This window comes from Oryzias melastigma, linkage group LG7 (genome assembly GCF_002922805.2).
Source record: "Oryzias melastigma strain HK-1 linkage group LG7, ASM292280v2, whole genome shotgun sequence".
In the NCBI taxonomy this organism is placed as follows: Eukaryota; Metazoa; Chordata; class Actinopteri; order Beloniformes; family Adrianichthyidae; genus Oryzias; species Oryzias melastigma.
In genome coordinates this window covers 26,710,273-26,727,689 of record NC_050518.1, presented here as the reverse complement: position 1 = coordinate 26,727,689, position 17,417 = coordinate 26,710,273, and the positions used below count along the sequence as shown (strand labels likewise).

The following is a 17,417-nucleotide window of genomic DNA, read 5'->3' as shown; positions in this document are numbered from 1 at the left end:
TAAAATCAAACAAAAACTCTGATTCCATAAAGGCTAGGAGAAATGTGCCGCACAGATGTGGTGACGGCAGATGCAGGGATGGCCTGCAGCGCCGGTCTCACTCCAGGTGTGTGTTGCTGTATGGGCCGGTCCATCACGAGGATGTTTGGGAAGAAAACTGGACGGAGTTTTCTGCATTTACGCAACTTTATTGTGAAAGGGAAAAAAGGAAAAGCAGAAGACTGAAGTGCTGGTCTGCTGTGGTCTGTTAAGACAATGATCCAGTCTTTTAGCAGAGGAGTCAGACTTCACCTTTACTTCCTCTACAAACCTGCATAGAGATGAAGCTCAGGTTTCACTTTATCCATACATCTTTTACGTCTGAAGTTGTTGAGGAGAAAAAGTATGGGGACGAATCAGGATCAGCGTGTAGTGAACAAAATAACAGATTGAAAACTTGAAAAATATGATTTAAAAAAATTGAAAATTTGAACCTTAAAATTTTGAAAATAACATAATGAAAACTCGAATTAAAAAAACTATAAACTATCCATTAGTAACAGCTGCTGTTCTGAATTTTCAATTTTTTTTTTTTGCTTTTCTGAATCCTCAGTTTACAGTTTCAATTCTGATTTTTGAGTTTTCGCCGCTGATCTGATCCCAATTTTACACGGGGGCGGGGCTTTGAGCTTATTGGCTCCCAAAAAATGCATAAAATGATTCCCTAAGAGGTAACAGTGATGTGACGTTTTTTCTGCTACGTCACCCCACTCCGATCAAACTTAGTGAGAGCAGTATCACTTCGGTGCAGTTTCCCCTCGCTAATATTCACAGTCTTGACGTTTGGTGGATTTTTTTTTTTTTGTGCAACTTTGCTGCTGACCTTGTCAATCAATCTCCTCCATGCCGTTTTTCACACAGACGGGGCACGTGCAGCTTGGCAGCGTTACATCTTCATGGTGATCAGATCCTTGTTTTCATTTTAATGCTAGATGTGTAGTGAGGAGTCCTCTCTGTCAGCCCCTAAGAAAAATGTCCCGATAGCCAATGAGCTCAAAACCCCGCCCCCATGTAAATTAGGAAAAGCTCAGCAGCAAAAACTCGAAAATCAGAATTATTGCTAAAAACTGAGGACTGAAAGTGAAAATTCAGAAAAGCTAAATATTAAATAAAAAAACTGAAAATTAAAAACAGCAGATGTTACAAATGGATAAATTATGTTTCAATTGTTAATTATTGCATATATAGTTTTTTTTAATTCAAGTTTTCAGTATTTTTTGCCATATTTTCAAGTTTTCTGGGGTTTTTTTCAAATTTTCATTTTTTTTTTCAAATTTTAAGATTTATTTAAAGTTTCCAGTGTTTCAGTTTTTTGTTTTTTTTTATACATTTTCAAAAAACATTTTCAGGAAGAATATCCATTTTTTAGGTTTTCGATCTGTTTCTCCGTTTACTTTAAGCCGATCCTGATTTGACTTGATAAAAAAGTCTCCACAGTGATGATGAACAGTAATTCTAGCCCTGAATCCAGTCTTCCACTGACTGACCCCAAAGAGAGGACTGGATGGCGTCAGCTGGTTCGTTCTCCTTCCTTCATCTCAGGTGACCTTTTGTGACTCCCGTCCATCGTCATCAGTGAGACAGATGGGTCTGAGCGCGCTCACTGGTGCTGAATAATGCAGGTTTGAATATGAAGACAGAGAGAAGCCCACAAACAACCAAACCCGGAGAACCTCGCTGGGACCGACTTCTGACAACTAAACACAGCAAACCCCACTGTGAAAAAAAAAGCTAATACATATAAAATTATGTTCTGGTGGGACAACATTCAATTTTCAGTTCCAAAGACTGAAATACTGAGTATCCAGCTTGGAGCTTAAATCCAGAAGATTCCACGTTTGTCTGAGTGGCGGCAGGCTTTTAGGGGAAACCGCTCATGATGTAATCCCACTGCAGACAAGTGACACAGTCATGAAGCTCCACGTTCGACCGCGGCGGAGCGGCGGCATTTATGTCACCATTTTACAGTCGAGTAAACTGAAGTCGGTAAAAGTGCCTCTGAAGATTCAAACCTCCTGAAATGCATTGCAGCAGATAAGTGACAAAATGATCAAGAATGTCATTACTACAGCTCTTAAAAAAATGAATCCTCCTAAAAACAATTAATTCTTTAACACCAGAACTCCAGTGTTTGTGTTCTTCGATTTACTGTAACTTTTCAAATGTTAATTTCAGCAGATTGTTTAGGAGAAAAGCGACTCAATCTGCTGGAATTATCGTGTAAATGGTTGAAAAGTTACGGTGTGTTGAAGATTTTGTGTTTAATCGTCACCAACGACGCCTCAGGGGTTAAAGTAGGGCTGTCAAAGTCAATCACAGAAGGGACTCAACTCCAAAACACACTTTAGGGTCGCGGACCCAACAGAATAAACATTTATGGAACACTAAAATTCAATTTTTGAAACTTTAAAACCGTTGCTCATAAAATAGATATAAAGCATTACCTGTGATAATGCTGGTGTGAATGCTGTAAGGTGAACTTCGTAGCTGAAGATGCTGAAATTGATAGCTAAAAACACTGGAGTTGATAGCTGAAAACGTTGAAGCTAATAACCAGCTAAAATATTAGCTAAATGCCAAATTAGACTAAAATACAAAAAAAAATACAACTTAGCTTAGAAAAAAATAGCTAGAATGTAGCTAAAAAATAACAAAATTTCAAAATATCCTAAAAAACAGAAAAAAAGCCTAAATTAGCCAAAAAAGCCATCGTGTAAATATTAGCCTAACTCAAAAAAACAGCCATAAAAAGAAAAAATGTTAAAAGAAAAGCCTAAATTAGCCAAATCTGCTTGCACGTTGCTATAATATTAGCTAAATTCCAAAATAGCCTAAAAAATCTTAGTAGTAGTAGTTTTTTGAGGCCTTTCATGAAGCAGATTGTTTTATTTTTTGGCTTTTAAGATCAGAAAGTTTCAAGATGAGGGCCTCAGACGTGAAACTTGATGAAAAGTTCTGCAGATCCTGCAGAAAGCCCGTTAGCATTGAGAAGCACATGAGCCTTTTGTCAGCATTTTCACAAGCCAACACCCTTTCCCTCTGGCCTCACAGAACAGCCAAGATGGGCGCGCTCACGCCCCAAACAGACCAGCCTTTCCCCTATAACAAGGTGAGTCAGTCAAGTGTTAAACTGCCCTGATTGCACTAACCTTAACCGTGTTTCACAACCTAAATAACAAAAAGGAAGGAAAGGATAAACTTCATTTGAATTTGTGATTCTGCAAAAAAAAAGAAAAAAAGTGCGTGAGAGTGCCGAGTTAAAGTTGAGGATTTCCATGAAATCGACTCGTGAATGTCTTCATTTGGAACTTTTTCTGAGAAAGAAAAGGTGATGAAAAGCATTAATGCAAGAGAAGAAGTGTCTGTTCGTGTGCCACACAAACAGGAAGTGAAAACGGCACAGCCTGGCAGAACAAAAGCAGACACTCTTTAGACGCCCAAACCGACCCGACGATTTGTCCTCCGTCTTTTCCTAGCAGAAGGGCAGGAGTTCAACCCTGCAGAGGAGGAAACCAAGCAGCCAGACCCCCAAACACAAAGGCAGCAGATGCCATTTTTGGACAGGAAGTGCAGCTTTTGTTAAGAGGAAGTACACGACACCTCTGACTGGCCCTCGCTCTGCACTCCTGTGCTAGCATGCAACTGAACTGTGTCAAGAAATAAACCACACTCGGGTTTTAACCCAAACTTTGTGCCACAAAAGTTCATCAGCTTCTCTGCAAGGCTGAAGCAAAGACTTGAACTTGAAGTGAGTTTTGGACAAACAAAAGAGGGATGCCAGGTTTGGACTAAAACCTGGCATCCCTTCTAACGAGCAGCAGCCAAAGTGTCAATGTCATCTGAGGTGTCTGCTAAATGATGAGGTTTATCGAAGCGAGTCAGACAGTAGGGTGTGAAGATACAGATGGACCATATGCTGGTGTGGGTGCTGTGTCCGCTCCACTAGACAGGGAGGAGGAGGAGGAGGAAGAGGAGGAGGAGGAAGAGGAGCAGGAAGAGGAGGAGGAAGAGGAGGAGGAGGCCTGCTGCCGTCACGTCTGCAGCAACCTTCATCCCTTCTTAAACCTTTCCAAAGGACGACTGGGGCAAACCCAACGGTTTTTGTCATGAAGAGGATTTCTTAAGAAAGGAAACTCTTCACAGCTGAACATAACAAAGGAAACCAGAGAAATGTCAGAATTTTCAGACTAAGTCAGACTGCAAGAGTGGAGAAACCGACCATCATGAAGAGCGAGCTCTGAAGCTGCAAAGAGAAGGAAGTTCTCTTAGACTTGAGTTTTTCAACCAGCATGTCGTGATAGGCCGATGTGTCACAGGAAATTATTCAATTACACCTATTTATATTTAAAAAAAATCCCATTGCCAGGACATCAGTTCATCCAAACAATAAGAAATATGAAAAGAAAATCATAAAATATTTTTTCTTTGCATTTTAGTTTATTTTGTTAGTAAAAGATTACAAAATATTTATTTTTTTACATTTTATATAATCAGTTAGCAGTGGGACTTGTGATTTTAATCAAGAGTTAACTTTGACCCAAAAACACCGACTCAGACAGCCAGGAGAAGACTGTGTTTTTATTTTGCATTTTTATCTTATCAGATAAATGAAAAAGTCCACCGCAAAAACATGCTTTTCTACAAACAAAAGTAGAAAAACCTCTCTTAAAAAGGACTAAACATAGATGTAATCTTCTAAAATATATGCAGATACATTTTTGGTTCCTCTATCCTCTGAGCATGCAAAGGGAAAAAACTTTTACTACACAAATAAAATTTAAACTCACTCCATAGGTGTCAGACTCCATCACACTTCTTCTTCTTCTTCTTCTTCTTCTTCTTTGGGCTTTTCCCTTCAGGGGTCGCCACAGCGAATCAGTTTCCTCCATCTAAGCCTGTCTTCAGCATCCTCCACTCTAACACCAGCCACCTTCATGTCTTCATTCACTGCATCCATAAACCTCCTCTTTGGTCTTCCTCTAGACCTCTTTCCTGCAGCTCTAGACTCAGCATCCTTCTACCAACTCTATTACACAAGGAGCCAAAATCCAAAACACACCTTAAGTCGCGGGCCGAACAGGATAAACATTTATTCAACACTCTAAAACTACATTTTAAAACTTTAAAAATGTAACTCTTTGACATTATTATGAACTAGATATATGGGATAATGTTAGAATGAATGCTGTAAGCTGAATTTGGCCACTGAAGATGCTAGTGCCGATAGCTAAAGATGCTGAAGCTGATAGCTGAAAACCGATAGTCGATAGCCAGCCAAATTAGCTAAATGCCAAATTAGCCTAAAAAATAAAATAAAAAACTGAGGTTAGCCAAAACAGCAAAGCCTGCGAGCATGCAGCTGAAATATTATCTAAACTTCAAAAAAAAAATCTTAGTAAATGCCAAATTAGTCCAAAAACTAGCAGAATGCTAATTTTTACAACTATAAAACCATAACGTTTTAACATAATTATGAATAATAAAAATGCAGGAATATTATTCCAGAATAAATCAACTTAAACCTTAAATAACTTTCTATATTTTACTCTTCATATATATTTCGTCAAAATTATAAAAGTTAGAAATAAGCTCAAGATAACATCGGGTCATTAATAACAATAAAATAAAATAATCTGGAGGGGCGGATAGAATTACCTGGAGGGTCTGATGAAAATGTTTTTTATTTAAAAAAAAAACGTTCCCAGTAGTGTTTTATTTATGATTATGAAGTTTTTAACCAAAATCCCACAACCTAAATGTCTTAAAAAGTCATTTTTCATTTTGATCTGAAACCTCTGTTTCCAAAATCCCCTTTGAGGGGGCGTGGCTTTTGGAGCTGAGCTGAGCAGCTCAGAGTGTAAAGTTGTAAGTTATATTGGCATTCTACTAGCTTTTTGGACTATTTTGACATTTACTGAGCTTTTTTAGGTTATATTGGAGTTTAGCTAATATTTCAGCTACATACTAGAGGTTTTGGCTAATTTAGGATTTTTCAGTTTTTTTAGACTAATTTGGATTGTAGCCAATATTTCAGCAATATGTTAGCTGTTTTGGCTAACTTAGGCTTTTTTTAGGGCTAATTTGACATTTAATATTTTAGCTGGCTTTACGTGTTTCAGCTATCATCTTCAGCGTTTTCTGCTATCAATTTCAGCATCTTCAGCTATTGTTTCTAGTATCTTCAGCGGTCAAATTCAACTTACAGCATTCACACTAGCATTATCACAGGTAATGATAGTGTGAATATGTCTGGTTTTTAGTTAGTTTGAAGCTAATGATGGTTAAGATGTGTTTTATATATACTTTATGCATGACCTGATTTGTTGACTAATTGGAAAAAATAATCAGTGATTAGTCGACTATTAAAATAATCGTTTGTGGCTGTACTATCTGACACACCTGCTCATTAAAAAAAAGCAGGTCGGAGTTAAAAAAAAAAAGAAAAAGGAAGTATCCAAAAACAGAAAAGAGGAAATAACTTGCAGATCTGCTCTGATGGCAAAAACAAGCTTTCATTCTAGCTCTGAATAATCGAATCCTCTCCTGCACCAACTTTGGACATTTCTCCTGTTGCTTTGTCCACAGCTCAGCATTCAGCAGCGCTGCAGCCCTTCACCCAATTCAGCAATCTCACAAGAGACCCTGCAAATGAGGAGCATGCTCCAGCACTTGTGAGGTTCAGCCAGCAGATCCTGAGAGGCCTTTTCACTCCGCCGACATTCCCACACCTTCAGGAACACAATCGCAGATCCAAATCTTTTCTCCACGAGGTCACCGGCGTCAAACTCTTCACCCAGAGAAAACAACAACATGCTAAGAACAATCAGCCTCTAAGCATCTCTCTTTCAAAGAAGGGGCTGAGCAGCCACAAGGGGAGACGGACAGTTCTGCTGAGGGAAGGAGGCCATTTAAGGGTCGACATGCCATGAAATTGAATAAATAAATGAAGAAATCCCCTCTTTGTAGCCGGAGTGCAGCAGAGCCAGAGAAAGGCCCGCGGCGCCGCCACAATGAGGGAGCCCAGAAAACCCGGGCGGCCCTCTTTCCCCCTAAGGCAGTAATTCAGGTTCCCAACCCCTCAAAACCAGCCGGGCTCCTCCTCCACACGCCCGCCAGCCTCTCGCCGTCTTCCAGGAGAAACTCTTTTGGCAGTGCCCGTCACCGAAACACAAAGTGGCCTTTGAGCCTCTGTGAGCCGCTCACACAGCCGGAAACTAAAGGGGGCAGAAGGACACGGCGACGGAGGACAGACGGCGGGAAGCAGAGACTTCCTGTCTGACACGGCCTCCTCAATGATCCTGCAGCATCTCTGCTGATAACGCTGGAGTCTGGCAGAACCACAAAACGTTCAGAGCTTCTTCTGCAACGTCTGATCAACCACTAACGTTTTAAAAACACCAAAGTCCTGACTTCTCTCACAGTGACTTCGCTCAGACTCGAGGAGCTTCTGACGGCTGACATGTGGTGATCTGCAGATAACATCTCCGACCAGATTGGAGGCCACCTGGAAGCAAGTTTTTTTTTTTTTTTTTTGCAGACAGACATCCTGTCAGAAGCTATGGTGCCATGAGAAACCCGCCGGCCAACTGATCCAAAAACATTTGTACAAGCAGGGAATGATTTCATTTATTCAATTTGAGCGAGAAAATCAAAGCGGTGCCACGCCAAACGGCGAGTCCATGCCGACGTAAGCAGTCTGCGCAGAGGAGGGAGATAAAATGCTGCAAAAGAGACAAATTACTACCCAGATCTGGATGATGATGGTCATTTGACGCACCAGGTAGGAAGATGAGTCACCGGATCTAACCGGAATGGAACAGACAGCAGCTGGTTGGAGATTCAACCAAACTACCTCAGGCTCTTATTTTGGGTACACAAGTTTAGCTTTCCTAGTTAAACTTCGAGGACTGTTTGGAATCTCAGTGTCACAAGAACCTACAGAGATCATGGAATCACATTATGAAATAGTGCGGCCACAAACATTAGTTAGTTAGTTAGTCCTTTATTTCGAACATACAGATTACATGGTAAAAAACAAAACAAAACAAGAAAACAACATTTTATATAAATTATGAATAAAAGATATTACACCTCAATTGTGTAGTTCGAAATGGAGTAGGAAAAAGTTTAAAAACTTTTTTAAACAATTAGTAGACTAATCGCAAATCCCATTCCCATTCCCAGATCCCAAATCCCATCAAGAAAACAAAAGTCTTGGCCATGTCGACTTAAAACATCTGTTTTTTGTTTTAAATGGATTCCAATAAACCAGACGCAAAGCAAACTTCCTGTGAAGGCTTGAGGCATGAAAATGACATCTGAAATCTGGGAAATCTTTGGTTCTTCCTTCACTTGTTTCTGCAACATCAAACTAGGGCTGCACGATATTAGAAAAACTTTTAGAGCTCAGTTTTGCAATGACGATATGACTTGCGATACATGACCATGTAGCAAAATAACAAACAAAGTATTTCCATTTCATCAGCTTTATTTAGACAAATTCAATAGAACTCAAACTACACTCCAGATACATAGGAAGCGAGTATCCTAAGAGGTCCATCTGATTGGTCAAATGTGAGAAGGGCTCCATTACATTTGTTAAATACGTCCAGATTGTGTTTGCTCGTGTAAACATTTAAGGTAACATTTAATGCCAACTAAACTGTCTGTTTTTATGCAATAATGATACATTGCAATGTATTGTGCAGGCCTACATCCAAGTGATGCTGGACTGTAGATGGGTCACATGACCATGTTTTGGCAAGTAAAGTTGAAACATCAAAACTCACCTGTTTGCATCTGAGAAGTAAACTGACATGAACCTGCTTCACTTGGCAAACCAAAGGCGGAGCTTGAAGTCCTTCACAACCATCTTCTGAGAGGTGTCATTGTCGCTTTGAAGCACTTTGATAAACATTTCTGGATCTTCTCATAAACAGACTCTCTGAACGTCTCTGGCCCGAGTACAGTCAGAGCGGAATCATTCACTCTTCTACTTCCTGAACTTCCACCAGTGATTGCGTCATGTTAATTGAAGGCTGTGGGAGTCTGCAAACCTCTCCAGAGAGGACGTCTTCTCGTTTTCCTGACGGTGCCTTTGGGTGTTACAGTGGTTCAGGCTTGTTAACTCGGATTCTTAAAATTCCTGCTGCAGTCTTATGCCTCAGAGAAATGGTTTATGACTATTAAAAAGCATCAAGATCAATCTGGAGACTGACAATTACCCCGTAATGACAGAGAGGCTCTGCATCTTCACTGCAAGGTACCAATCGTCCTGAAAGTGGATGTGGTTGTGCCCTTCTTCTGCTTTGCTCAAACACCTTTCAGCGTTTGAGGCAGTAGAGCGGCTGCAGGATGCATCTCTGCAGAGTTTGTTCTTAGATTTACTCTCATGTTTTAAATAACAAAAATTTGGAGTTTATCTAATATTTTAACAGCATGCTAACATTTTTGGCTAATTTGATATCTGCTGAGGTTCCTGTAGATTCTGAAGGAGAAGATCTGCTTTTCTACTTCAGAATCTACAGGAATTACATCGATCGTTTGAAAAGGTACACCTTGTTAAAGATTTTGTGTCTAGGCGTGACCAGTGACACCTCAGGTATTAAAGGGTTAAAGCAATAAGCTGGGGGGGGGTTGTTGTGACAGGAGCTCTCAAACCCCCCAAGCTCATCTCAGCCTTTCCATGCATTTCTGTGTCTGCATGAGCTGAAACCACCAGCTTTGTGGCAAAGATGAGAGTCTTCAGCTATTTTTACTCTCCAGCCGGGAGCAAAGTGATGATGGTCTTTCCCACAAAGTGGGGAGGGCTGGAGAAGTTGCAGAAAAAAGAAAAACTGAAGCCAAAAAGAGAAAGTAAAGGAGGCTGGACGCGCTGGCATGGCCTTCTGCATGTCTGTCCTCCTCTGCAGCTTTTATGAAGACAGCAGCTCTCAGCATATGTGCCGTCACACCCAAACACAATTCCATTCATTTGTCCATCATCATCACACCAGCAATGTCACTGGTGTGTGTGGCCCAAAGCAAAGGTCGCAGGAGGCGTGGCCTCCAGATGTTTCCTATTATCTGTCAGCAGTGATGAGGCCTTCCCGGTCACTCGGCTGCTCTCGTCTCAGGATTAAGACTGGAGGTCAGAAGCTGCCTGATTTATTGGCCGCACATTTCCACTGTTGTCTTTACAAGATTCACCGCGACGCGGCTGGAAACCCCCACATGGTTTTAGAGGAAAAACCCCGGCCCACCAGGTATGACACCGCCGACTCCAGGCTCGTTCTGGTGGATCCCGGCCGGGAAAATCCAGACGCCTGCAGCAAACCAATGAATCCATAGGACCACAAAACTGACAATTCTGACACAAAGCAGAAAACTCAACAAACTCTGGAAGGAGAAGACAATAACTGATAATTAGGGCTGCCACGATTAGTCGACTAATCAATGAAAAATCAACTATTAAAATAGTCGAAGACTAATTTAATGGTTGATTAGTCCTCATTTTATATTCTATAGAGTCAGAGTATAGTAAAGTTGAACAAAGTTCAGCACCAAAAAAAAGTATTTTTTTTATTTTTGAGAGAGTGAGACCGAAACTTTATCTTTAGTGACAAATCGTTTCAGATGCTCACCTCATTTGTTTTAAGTCCTGTTTTAATATCAGAAACTAGTGAAGGACAGAGGATGCACGATCCATTAAAAGTTTAATAAACTATCATCTTCATTGTCTTTATTGTGTGATTACTTGGAAGCATTCACACTACAGCGATTCCCCTGCTCATTTCCCAGCGTTTTTGGCTAATTTGTCATCTACTGAGGTTTTTAAGCTAATTTAGAGTTTAGCTTCTATTTTAGCAACATGCTACATTTTTTGGGCTAATTTATTATCAACTGTGATTTTTAGGCTATTTTGGAGTTTAGCTAGTATTTAATCAATGAGCTAGCTTTTTTGGCTAACTTCTCATCTACTAAACACTGGTTTATACTTCCAAGTGACTCATAATCGCTCACGTCGCATCCACAATCTGGCGGTCTCGTTCATACAAATGTTGGCTGGATTTTTTCCAAATCACATTTTATTGACATTTCTGATTAATTGTACAAAACATGAGACAAACGAATAACATAAAAAAAAAAAAACACAGGTTGGTCCAGGCTGGAACCATCAGAATTAAAATATATATAAATATATACATTTTGTAAGCAAATAAATGTGGCACAAGCATCTACCTATGCAGTTCTGCTACATACAATCATATTGACAAAAAGAGAGAAAGAAAAATTGATCAGTAGGGAAATAGAACAGGTAAACTCTCTATATAGTTCACGCAGTCATAGTATAAATCCGCCATTCCAGAGAGCCTGAACCCATTTGAATTGTGGCGGCAAGATCACTGGGTAGATATTCTAATAAAGGTCGCCACAGCTCCACAAAGATGTCTTCATTGCCCTTTAACCTTGCACTCAACCTTTCCATTGAGAGAAGCTTAAAAATGTCTTCATACCACTGAGTTACAGTTGGAGGTTTGGGTTTGATCCAGTTAAACAAAATGCACTTTCGTGCCAACAATGACAGTTTGCATAACAATTTGTTCCTGTCAGGTATTTTGTGTATAGATGGTAACCCCAGTAAAAAGTGCCCCGGATCTTTAGTTATTTTATGTTTCAGAATGGATTGAATTTCTCTAATGATACACTGCCAGAATTTCAATATTTTAGGACAAGTCCAAAAACAATGAAAGTATGTCCCGGTGAGGAGTTGCACTACAGACACAACGGTGATCTGTGTGGGTCTAGTTTATTTAAGAAGTATGGCGACCTGTGTTGTCTATGTAAAATCTTGTACTGTAACTCTTTGTATCTGTTGCTGATGAATAAGGGAATGAGTGGATCGTATACATTCTCTCCAGCTAGAGTCATCATCATTTATTTGTAGTTCATCTTCCCAGCGCTGGATAAGTTTCCTAATATCGTGTTTGTTATAGTCTTTAAATTTGGTATGGCATTGTTTAATGAATTTTTTTTTGGTCTTAATACACATCAAAATGTTTTCAGCTGGCCCCAGTTGTAGAGTCTCCTGTGACCCCTTCAGGTTTGAGTTAACAAAATGTCGAGCCTGTAAATAAACAAAACAATCCTTGTGGGGAAGCCCATACTTCTGTTGCATTTGTGTAAATGACATCAACACGTCACTTTCAAACAAGTCCCCAACCTCTCTTATCCCTGCACTGTGCCATCTACGGAAAGTTACATTTTCAATCCCTGGAATGAAATTTCTGTTATTCACGAGAGGGGTTAAATAAGAAAAGCTGTGGTTGTTATTCATATACTTATTCATATCACGCCAAATCTTCAGTGGGTTTTCAATCAACAAATTATCTTTCAGGTTTTTCTTTTTGTTGACAAGTTCACCTAACAGTGTAAATGGTGAACATCCCCAAGACTCAAGTGGGTTCCCTTGATCATTTAGGTAAGAGGAAATCCAACCATGTATAACTCTACTGTTACAGGCCCAATTATAATGTACAATATCTGGAAGAGCAAGTCCCCCATCATCTTTTGGTAACTTAAGGGTTTTCATACTCAGCCTTCGTTTTTTTCCCTTCCAGATACATTTTGAAAGATCGCGTTCTACCTGCCTCGCCATTTTCTTAGTAATGTATACAGGTAGCATCTGTACAGGATATAGAAGTTTCGGCAGAATATTCATTTTAATAAGATTAACTCTACCCATCCAAGACTCAGGGAGCTCCATCCACCTAATGATGTCTGTTTTGATTTCTTTAAAGACCAAATCCATGTTAATCTTCAGAATATTTTTACCGCTTGCCGTAACATGAATCCCTAAATATGTGAATCCCGAAACGGGATGTTGGCTGGATTTGATGCAACTCTCCACTAGAACTGTGATGTTCTTCTGACTGGTGTTTATAGTTTTTAAGCAACACAATCGTCTCCAGCGTTTATTTTTAACATGATCAGCATCTCGCTCAGACACTTGCAGCATCTGTGAGCGTGCAGGGACATGAAAGGCAGAGGAGGAAGTGATGAGTTCTTCCACTAAACAGAAGCAGGAAATACAAAGACGACAAAATTAAATGAAAAAAAGGAACAAACTGAATTCTCTAGTGCTGTAAGATTTGAGAAAGAAGACATATTTTTCCAGTGACTTGCTCCATTTTCTATCTAGTTGTCCACTCTCTGTCTCTCTCTGTGTGTGAAATTCAGTATGTCTTAACTTCTTCAGCAACTTTCATCATTTTCAGTGCAAAATTGACACATATTAGGGATTTTTATGCAATTTTACAACATTTTTTTTAATTTAGCAAATTTAAGGTTTTGCAATTAGCTTATGCATTTTCAGCAAATCCCTTCAGCAATTAAAGTATTTTCATTTTCAGCAAAAAGCTTCAGCATCTTCAGCGACTACTTTCAGTAAAAAGCATTCACACTAGCATTATAGCAGCTAATGCAACTTTTCTAATTTTTAGTTATTTAAAGCTAATGATGGTTAAGATGTGTGCTTCACATCCACTATGCGCATGACCCGATTAGTCAACTAAAAAAAAAAATCCCTGATTAGTCGACTATTAAAATAATCCTTTGTGGCAGCACTACAGCAAACCAACGAAGCCCCGCCCCCAAAAATCAACAAAACCAACAGTTCTGACACAAAGCAGGAAAAAGCCAACAAACTCTGGAGGGAGAAAGACGATAAGCTGATGATTCATTTAGAGGTTGGTGGTGAAAATCCAGAGCAAGGCCAACCTCCTGTTTTCATCCCACCCCCCTCAACCTGACATCTTTCTCCTCAGATGAGTTCGTTGGCACCACTAATTTCCAAGAGTTGAGAGACGGGCGGAGCAGCTGCTGCCGTTCAGATGTGGCGGCGCTGCTGCACGGAGGTCACATCAGGCACCAGCATCTGACCTGGCTGAGCGACCCCACAAATCAACAACCAGAGTCTTCTCCAGGCCCGGTTCTGCCTCCGCTCCGTTCACAGCAGTCCACTAAGCCCTCAGAGAACCGGCCGGGCTTTATCTCTACTGAAACCATATGCTGTGAGCCCCCCCACCACAGCCAGACTTCACTTATCACCGCGGAGAGCATCACAGTGACAAAGCCCAGCTCCCGCGGAGGGAAGGGCTCAGGCGGCCCGTCAGACGGAGCTGCTGGGGGGGGGTCCAGTGGCTGATGGTTCCTTTTCCCTCTTGTTTTGAATGTCCATGCTAATCTCTATCCCCCCAACACAAACACACACCACCCCAGATGAAAGATCACCAAACAAAGTCACACTTACAGAGCAATAATGCAGAGCAGCCAAAACGAATTACTCATCTGAGACAAAAGCACAGCAGTTTAATACACATCAACTCAAAGCCAAGCAGACGGGCTCAAGGAACCAGCAGCTTTCTGCAGGTACCGTCCAGCGTTTCACTAGAACTGGCGGGGGGGGCTTCCACAAACCGGAAAACAAGCCGAATTCTTCTGCAACCACGTTACACCAAATTAAAATGCATTGCCTCATGGGTTAAATAACGAAAATGCTCTTTTAAGAGTAATTTCAGAGCAAAATATGTTCTCAAGTTGTTCAGGAAGTTTCTCATCGCAGATGAACGAAAGGAAATCAAACCTTGCAAGAGTCACTCCGATGAAAAGGTTTTAACACCGTTTAATGAGAGAGGACATTTATAAAGAAAATTAGGTCTTTGAGAACTTCTTTATTCAAACTGTTCTGAATCAGTAGCGCACAGAAAAAATGCCATTTGAAAAAGGTTGCAGTTGTAACTGTGGCTGAGTATTGATCATTTGCAGAAACGATTCAATCCCGATTTTTTTCCAATTGTTTCGATTCTTCAATTCAATTAAATTTTGAGTTTACACATTTATACACATTTGTTTAGAAATACATGAATAATCTACTATATAATTTGAATATATTTGTATTAATCTGATCCAGTCCACATACTGTAAATGTATCAGTGAAATAATGAGATTGTTAATATCATCCAGTGTTACATGGATTCTCTAAAGGAGAAGTTCTAACTAAAATGTTCATTAACATTGTAAACATTGTTCTGCTTCTCCTGGAGGACGTTTCAGTTTGACCACTAGGTGGTGATCGCGCTATAACATTACACTTTATTAAAGGAGAAGAAAGTATGAGCAAAAAAACTATGTTTTAGATCATACATGGTTACTTTAAGAATATTTCTTTTAAAGAGTTTGGAAAATTCATGACTGAGTTTATAAAGATGATTTTGACAGCAATGTATGTTTAGGTCGACCAAGCGTTAGCATTAGCTGTCCAATAGGAAATTCCATTAAATGTTAGCATCAAGTTAGTGGACTTTATCTTTATGTGCTAAATCGTTTTATATTTTTATAGATCGATTATTGATCTGTTAAGCTTAAATCGATTCAAATTAATAGTCGATTTTATCAATCGAGCTCTATTTGTGACTTAAGAAAACACTGGGCGGGGCCACAAGCTCCCTGCTCCGCCCCATTCTATTTGCAGACAAATAGATCCATGAACGTCTTTGTTTTCCTGGTTTGAGCTGGAATCTGGATCAGAACTGTCCAGCTAGAAAGATCAGATATTGCTGCAATTTTTTTACACTGCTAATGTTAGCTTGGGGGTGTGAGGGGCTGTAAGCTAGCAGACTGTTGGATGATGGGAATTAGGAGCAGGCTTACTGTTGTGCCAACAGATCTTCCCACAACACAGAGGGGAATTTCTAATGAACTCCTGCCGCTCTGCAGAAGATATGCCCTGGAAAATGACACACAATTTTTTATTTTGGCTAAAAACGACATCATTGTGATGAAAAGACCTCTGAGAACGCTTTGAGAACAGATCAGTAAATGATCTGAGAGGGTCTGAAGTCGGAAAAAGCAGGAGAAGTCTTCGGCCTCACCAGAATGTTAATAGGAACCAGTCCCGGCTGGCAGGTAAGAATGATAACAGGCTTTACAGTCAGCAGGGAGTCAAAGTAACCGAACAGCACCGAGGCCTGAGCGGCAGGGTGCAGCCTGACCTCTGACCTCTGAGAGGAGGGAGAGAATTTCCCTGCATCAGATGATTCAGAGCCCGGTTGACCACACAGATATGGGTCCCAGCTGGTGGCGGAACCACCTGCACTCAATGGGTTCGGGGTGGGGGGTTGAATGGTCAGCTGTAGGTGGGTGAGCGTCTATGCTGACAGTGTTGGGAGCGCGAAAAATGACCAGGACGTCCGTTCATCATCCTCATCCTCAGCAGAGGCTCGTGCGCGCTGACGGAACAGGCGCGAGCCCTTTCTCGCGGAACTTGTGTGAATGTTGTTCCTTTTGAGTCCCCGGCTTTAACACACAACGGGGATGCAGAAGCGGACAAAGCTGCAGCTTTCGGCCTGGACGGTCGCGGGTTCGATTCCCTCACAGGAGTCAGTCATTAGTATGAACGCGCAGCGTCAAACGTGCATGCGCGTCCTGTAAACAGCAGCGGTGAGTTAAAGTTCGAACCCAACAAAACCCCGCAAAAACAGCACCAGAACCGAGCGGACCCCGGTCACCGTGACGTGCACTTTCTTTCCCCGCAGGCGCGGCTTCGCGGTGAGCTGTGCCCCCGCGGACTTACCGACTGCAGGAAGAGCAGGGTTCGGACGTAGTCCCGCTCCGTGTTCAGCAGCTCGTTCAGGACGCACAGCCGCAGCCGCTGCTGCCGGTCCGAGTCTCTGGGCGCCGGGACGCCGTTCTGCTGATGCCCGTCGTCCTCCTCCATGAGGCCAGTGGAACCCTCGTCAACAAACGCGCGCGTGCCCTTTGAGGGGGGGTCCGTTCAGTCCATCTCCCGCCAGTAATTTCCCCTAGAAGCTCCGCCGAGGTGTGACGCGCCAAAGTTCCGCTGAAGTACCAAACGGGGACGAGCGGAGCTCTGACGGAGTCTGACTGTGACTCCAGCAGAGAGGAGGAGGAGGAGGAGGAGGTGCTCCGAGCGGCTGACACACGCGCGCGCGCACACACACCTGTGCATCCTCTTTATAAAGAGTCTCCCCCAAACGTCCAGAATGACAATAAACCCCGAATTCCCGCGTTTCCGTTCAGTTTGGATCCAAAATAAATCATGAAAACATAAATTTAAAAAAAAAAATCATTTTCTATAAACTCACGCATTGAAACTGTCTGTCTTTATCTTTAGAAAGTATTTAAAGTTAAGGTTTAAAACTCCTTCGGTAACTTCAATATCTAAATAAAACTAAGATGAATTTACTTCCGATAGATTCCACTCTCTTTAAAGGGCCAGCAGGCGGGCTTAAGTAAGAGAAGCGCGTCCTCTGGTGGACACTAGAGGATGACACGGGAGTGGATTTTCACTGCTGTCCCGTCCCGCTCCCACAGAGAGT

The 17,417-nt window shown here is 41.3% G+C and overlaps 1 protein-coding gene across 3 annotated transcripts in view; it reads right to left on the bottom strand.

Annotated features, from left to right (window-relative positions):
- prex1 (phosphatidylinositol-3,4,5-trisphosphate-dependent Rac exchange factor 1) overlaps positions 1-17,407 on the bottom strand; it is a 98,999-nt gene extending 81,592 nt beyond the window's left edge. For 2 of the 3 annotated variants that reach the window (XM_024292652.2, XM_024292651.2), the window contains exon 1: positions 16,652-17,406. In XM_024292652.2, the coding sequence (XP_024148420.1) occupies positions 16,652-16,795 (144 nt within the window). In that variant the 5' untranslated portion in view covers positions 16,796-17,406. Of the gene's footprint in view, positions 1-16,651 lie in introns of all 3 variants that reach the window. The other variant, XM_024292650.2, reaches the window with a different exon arrangement.
- Positions 17,408-17,417: the final 10 nt, after the last annotated feature.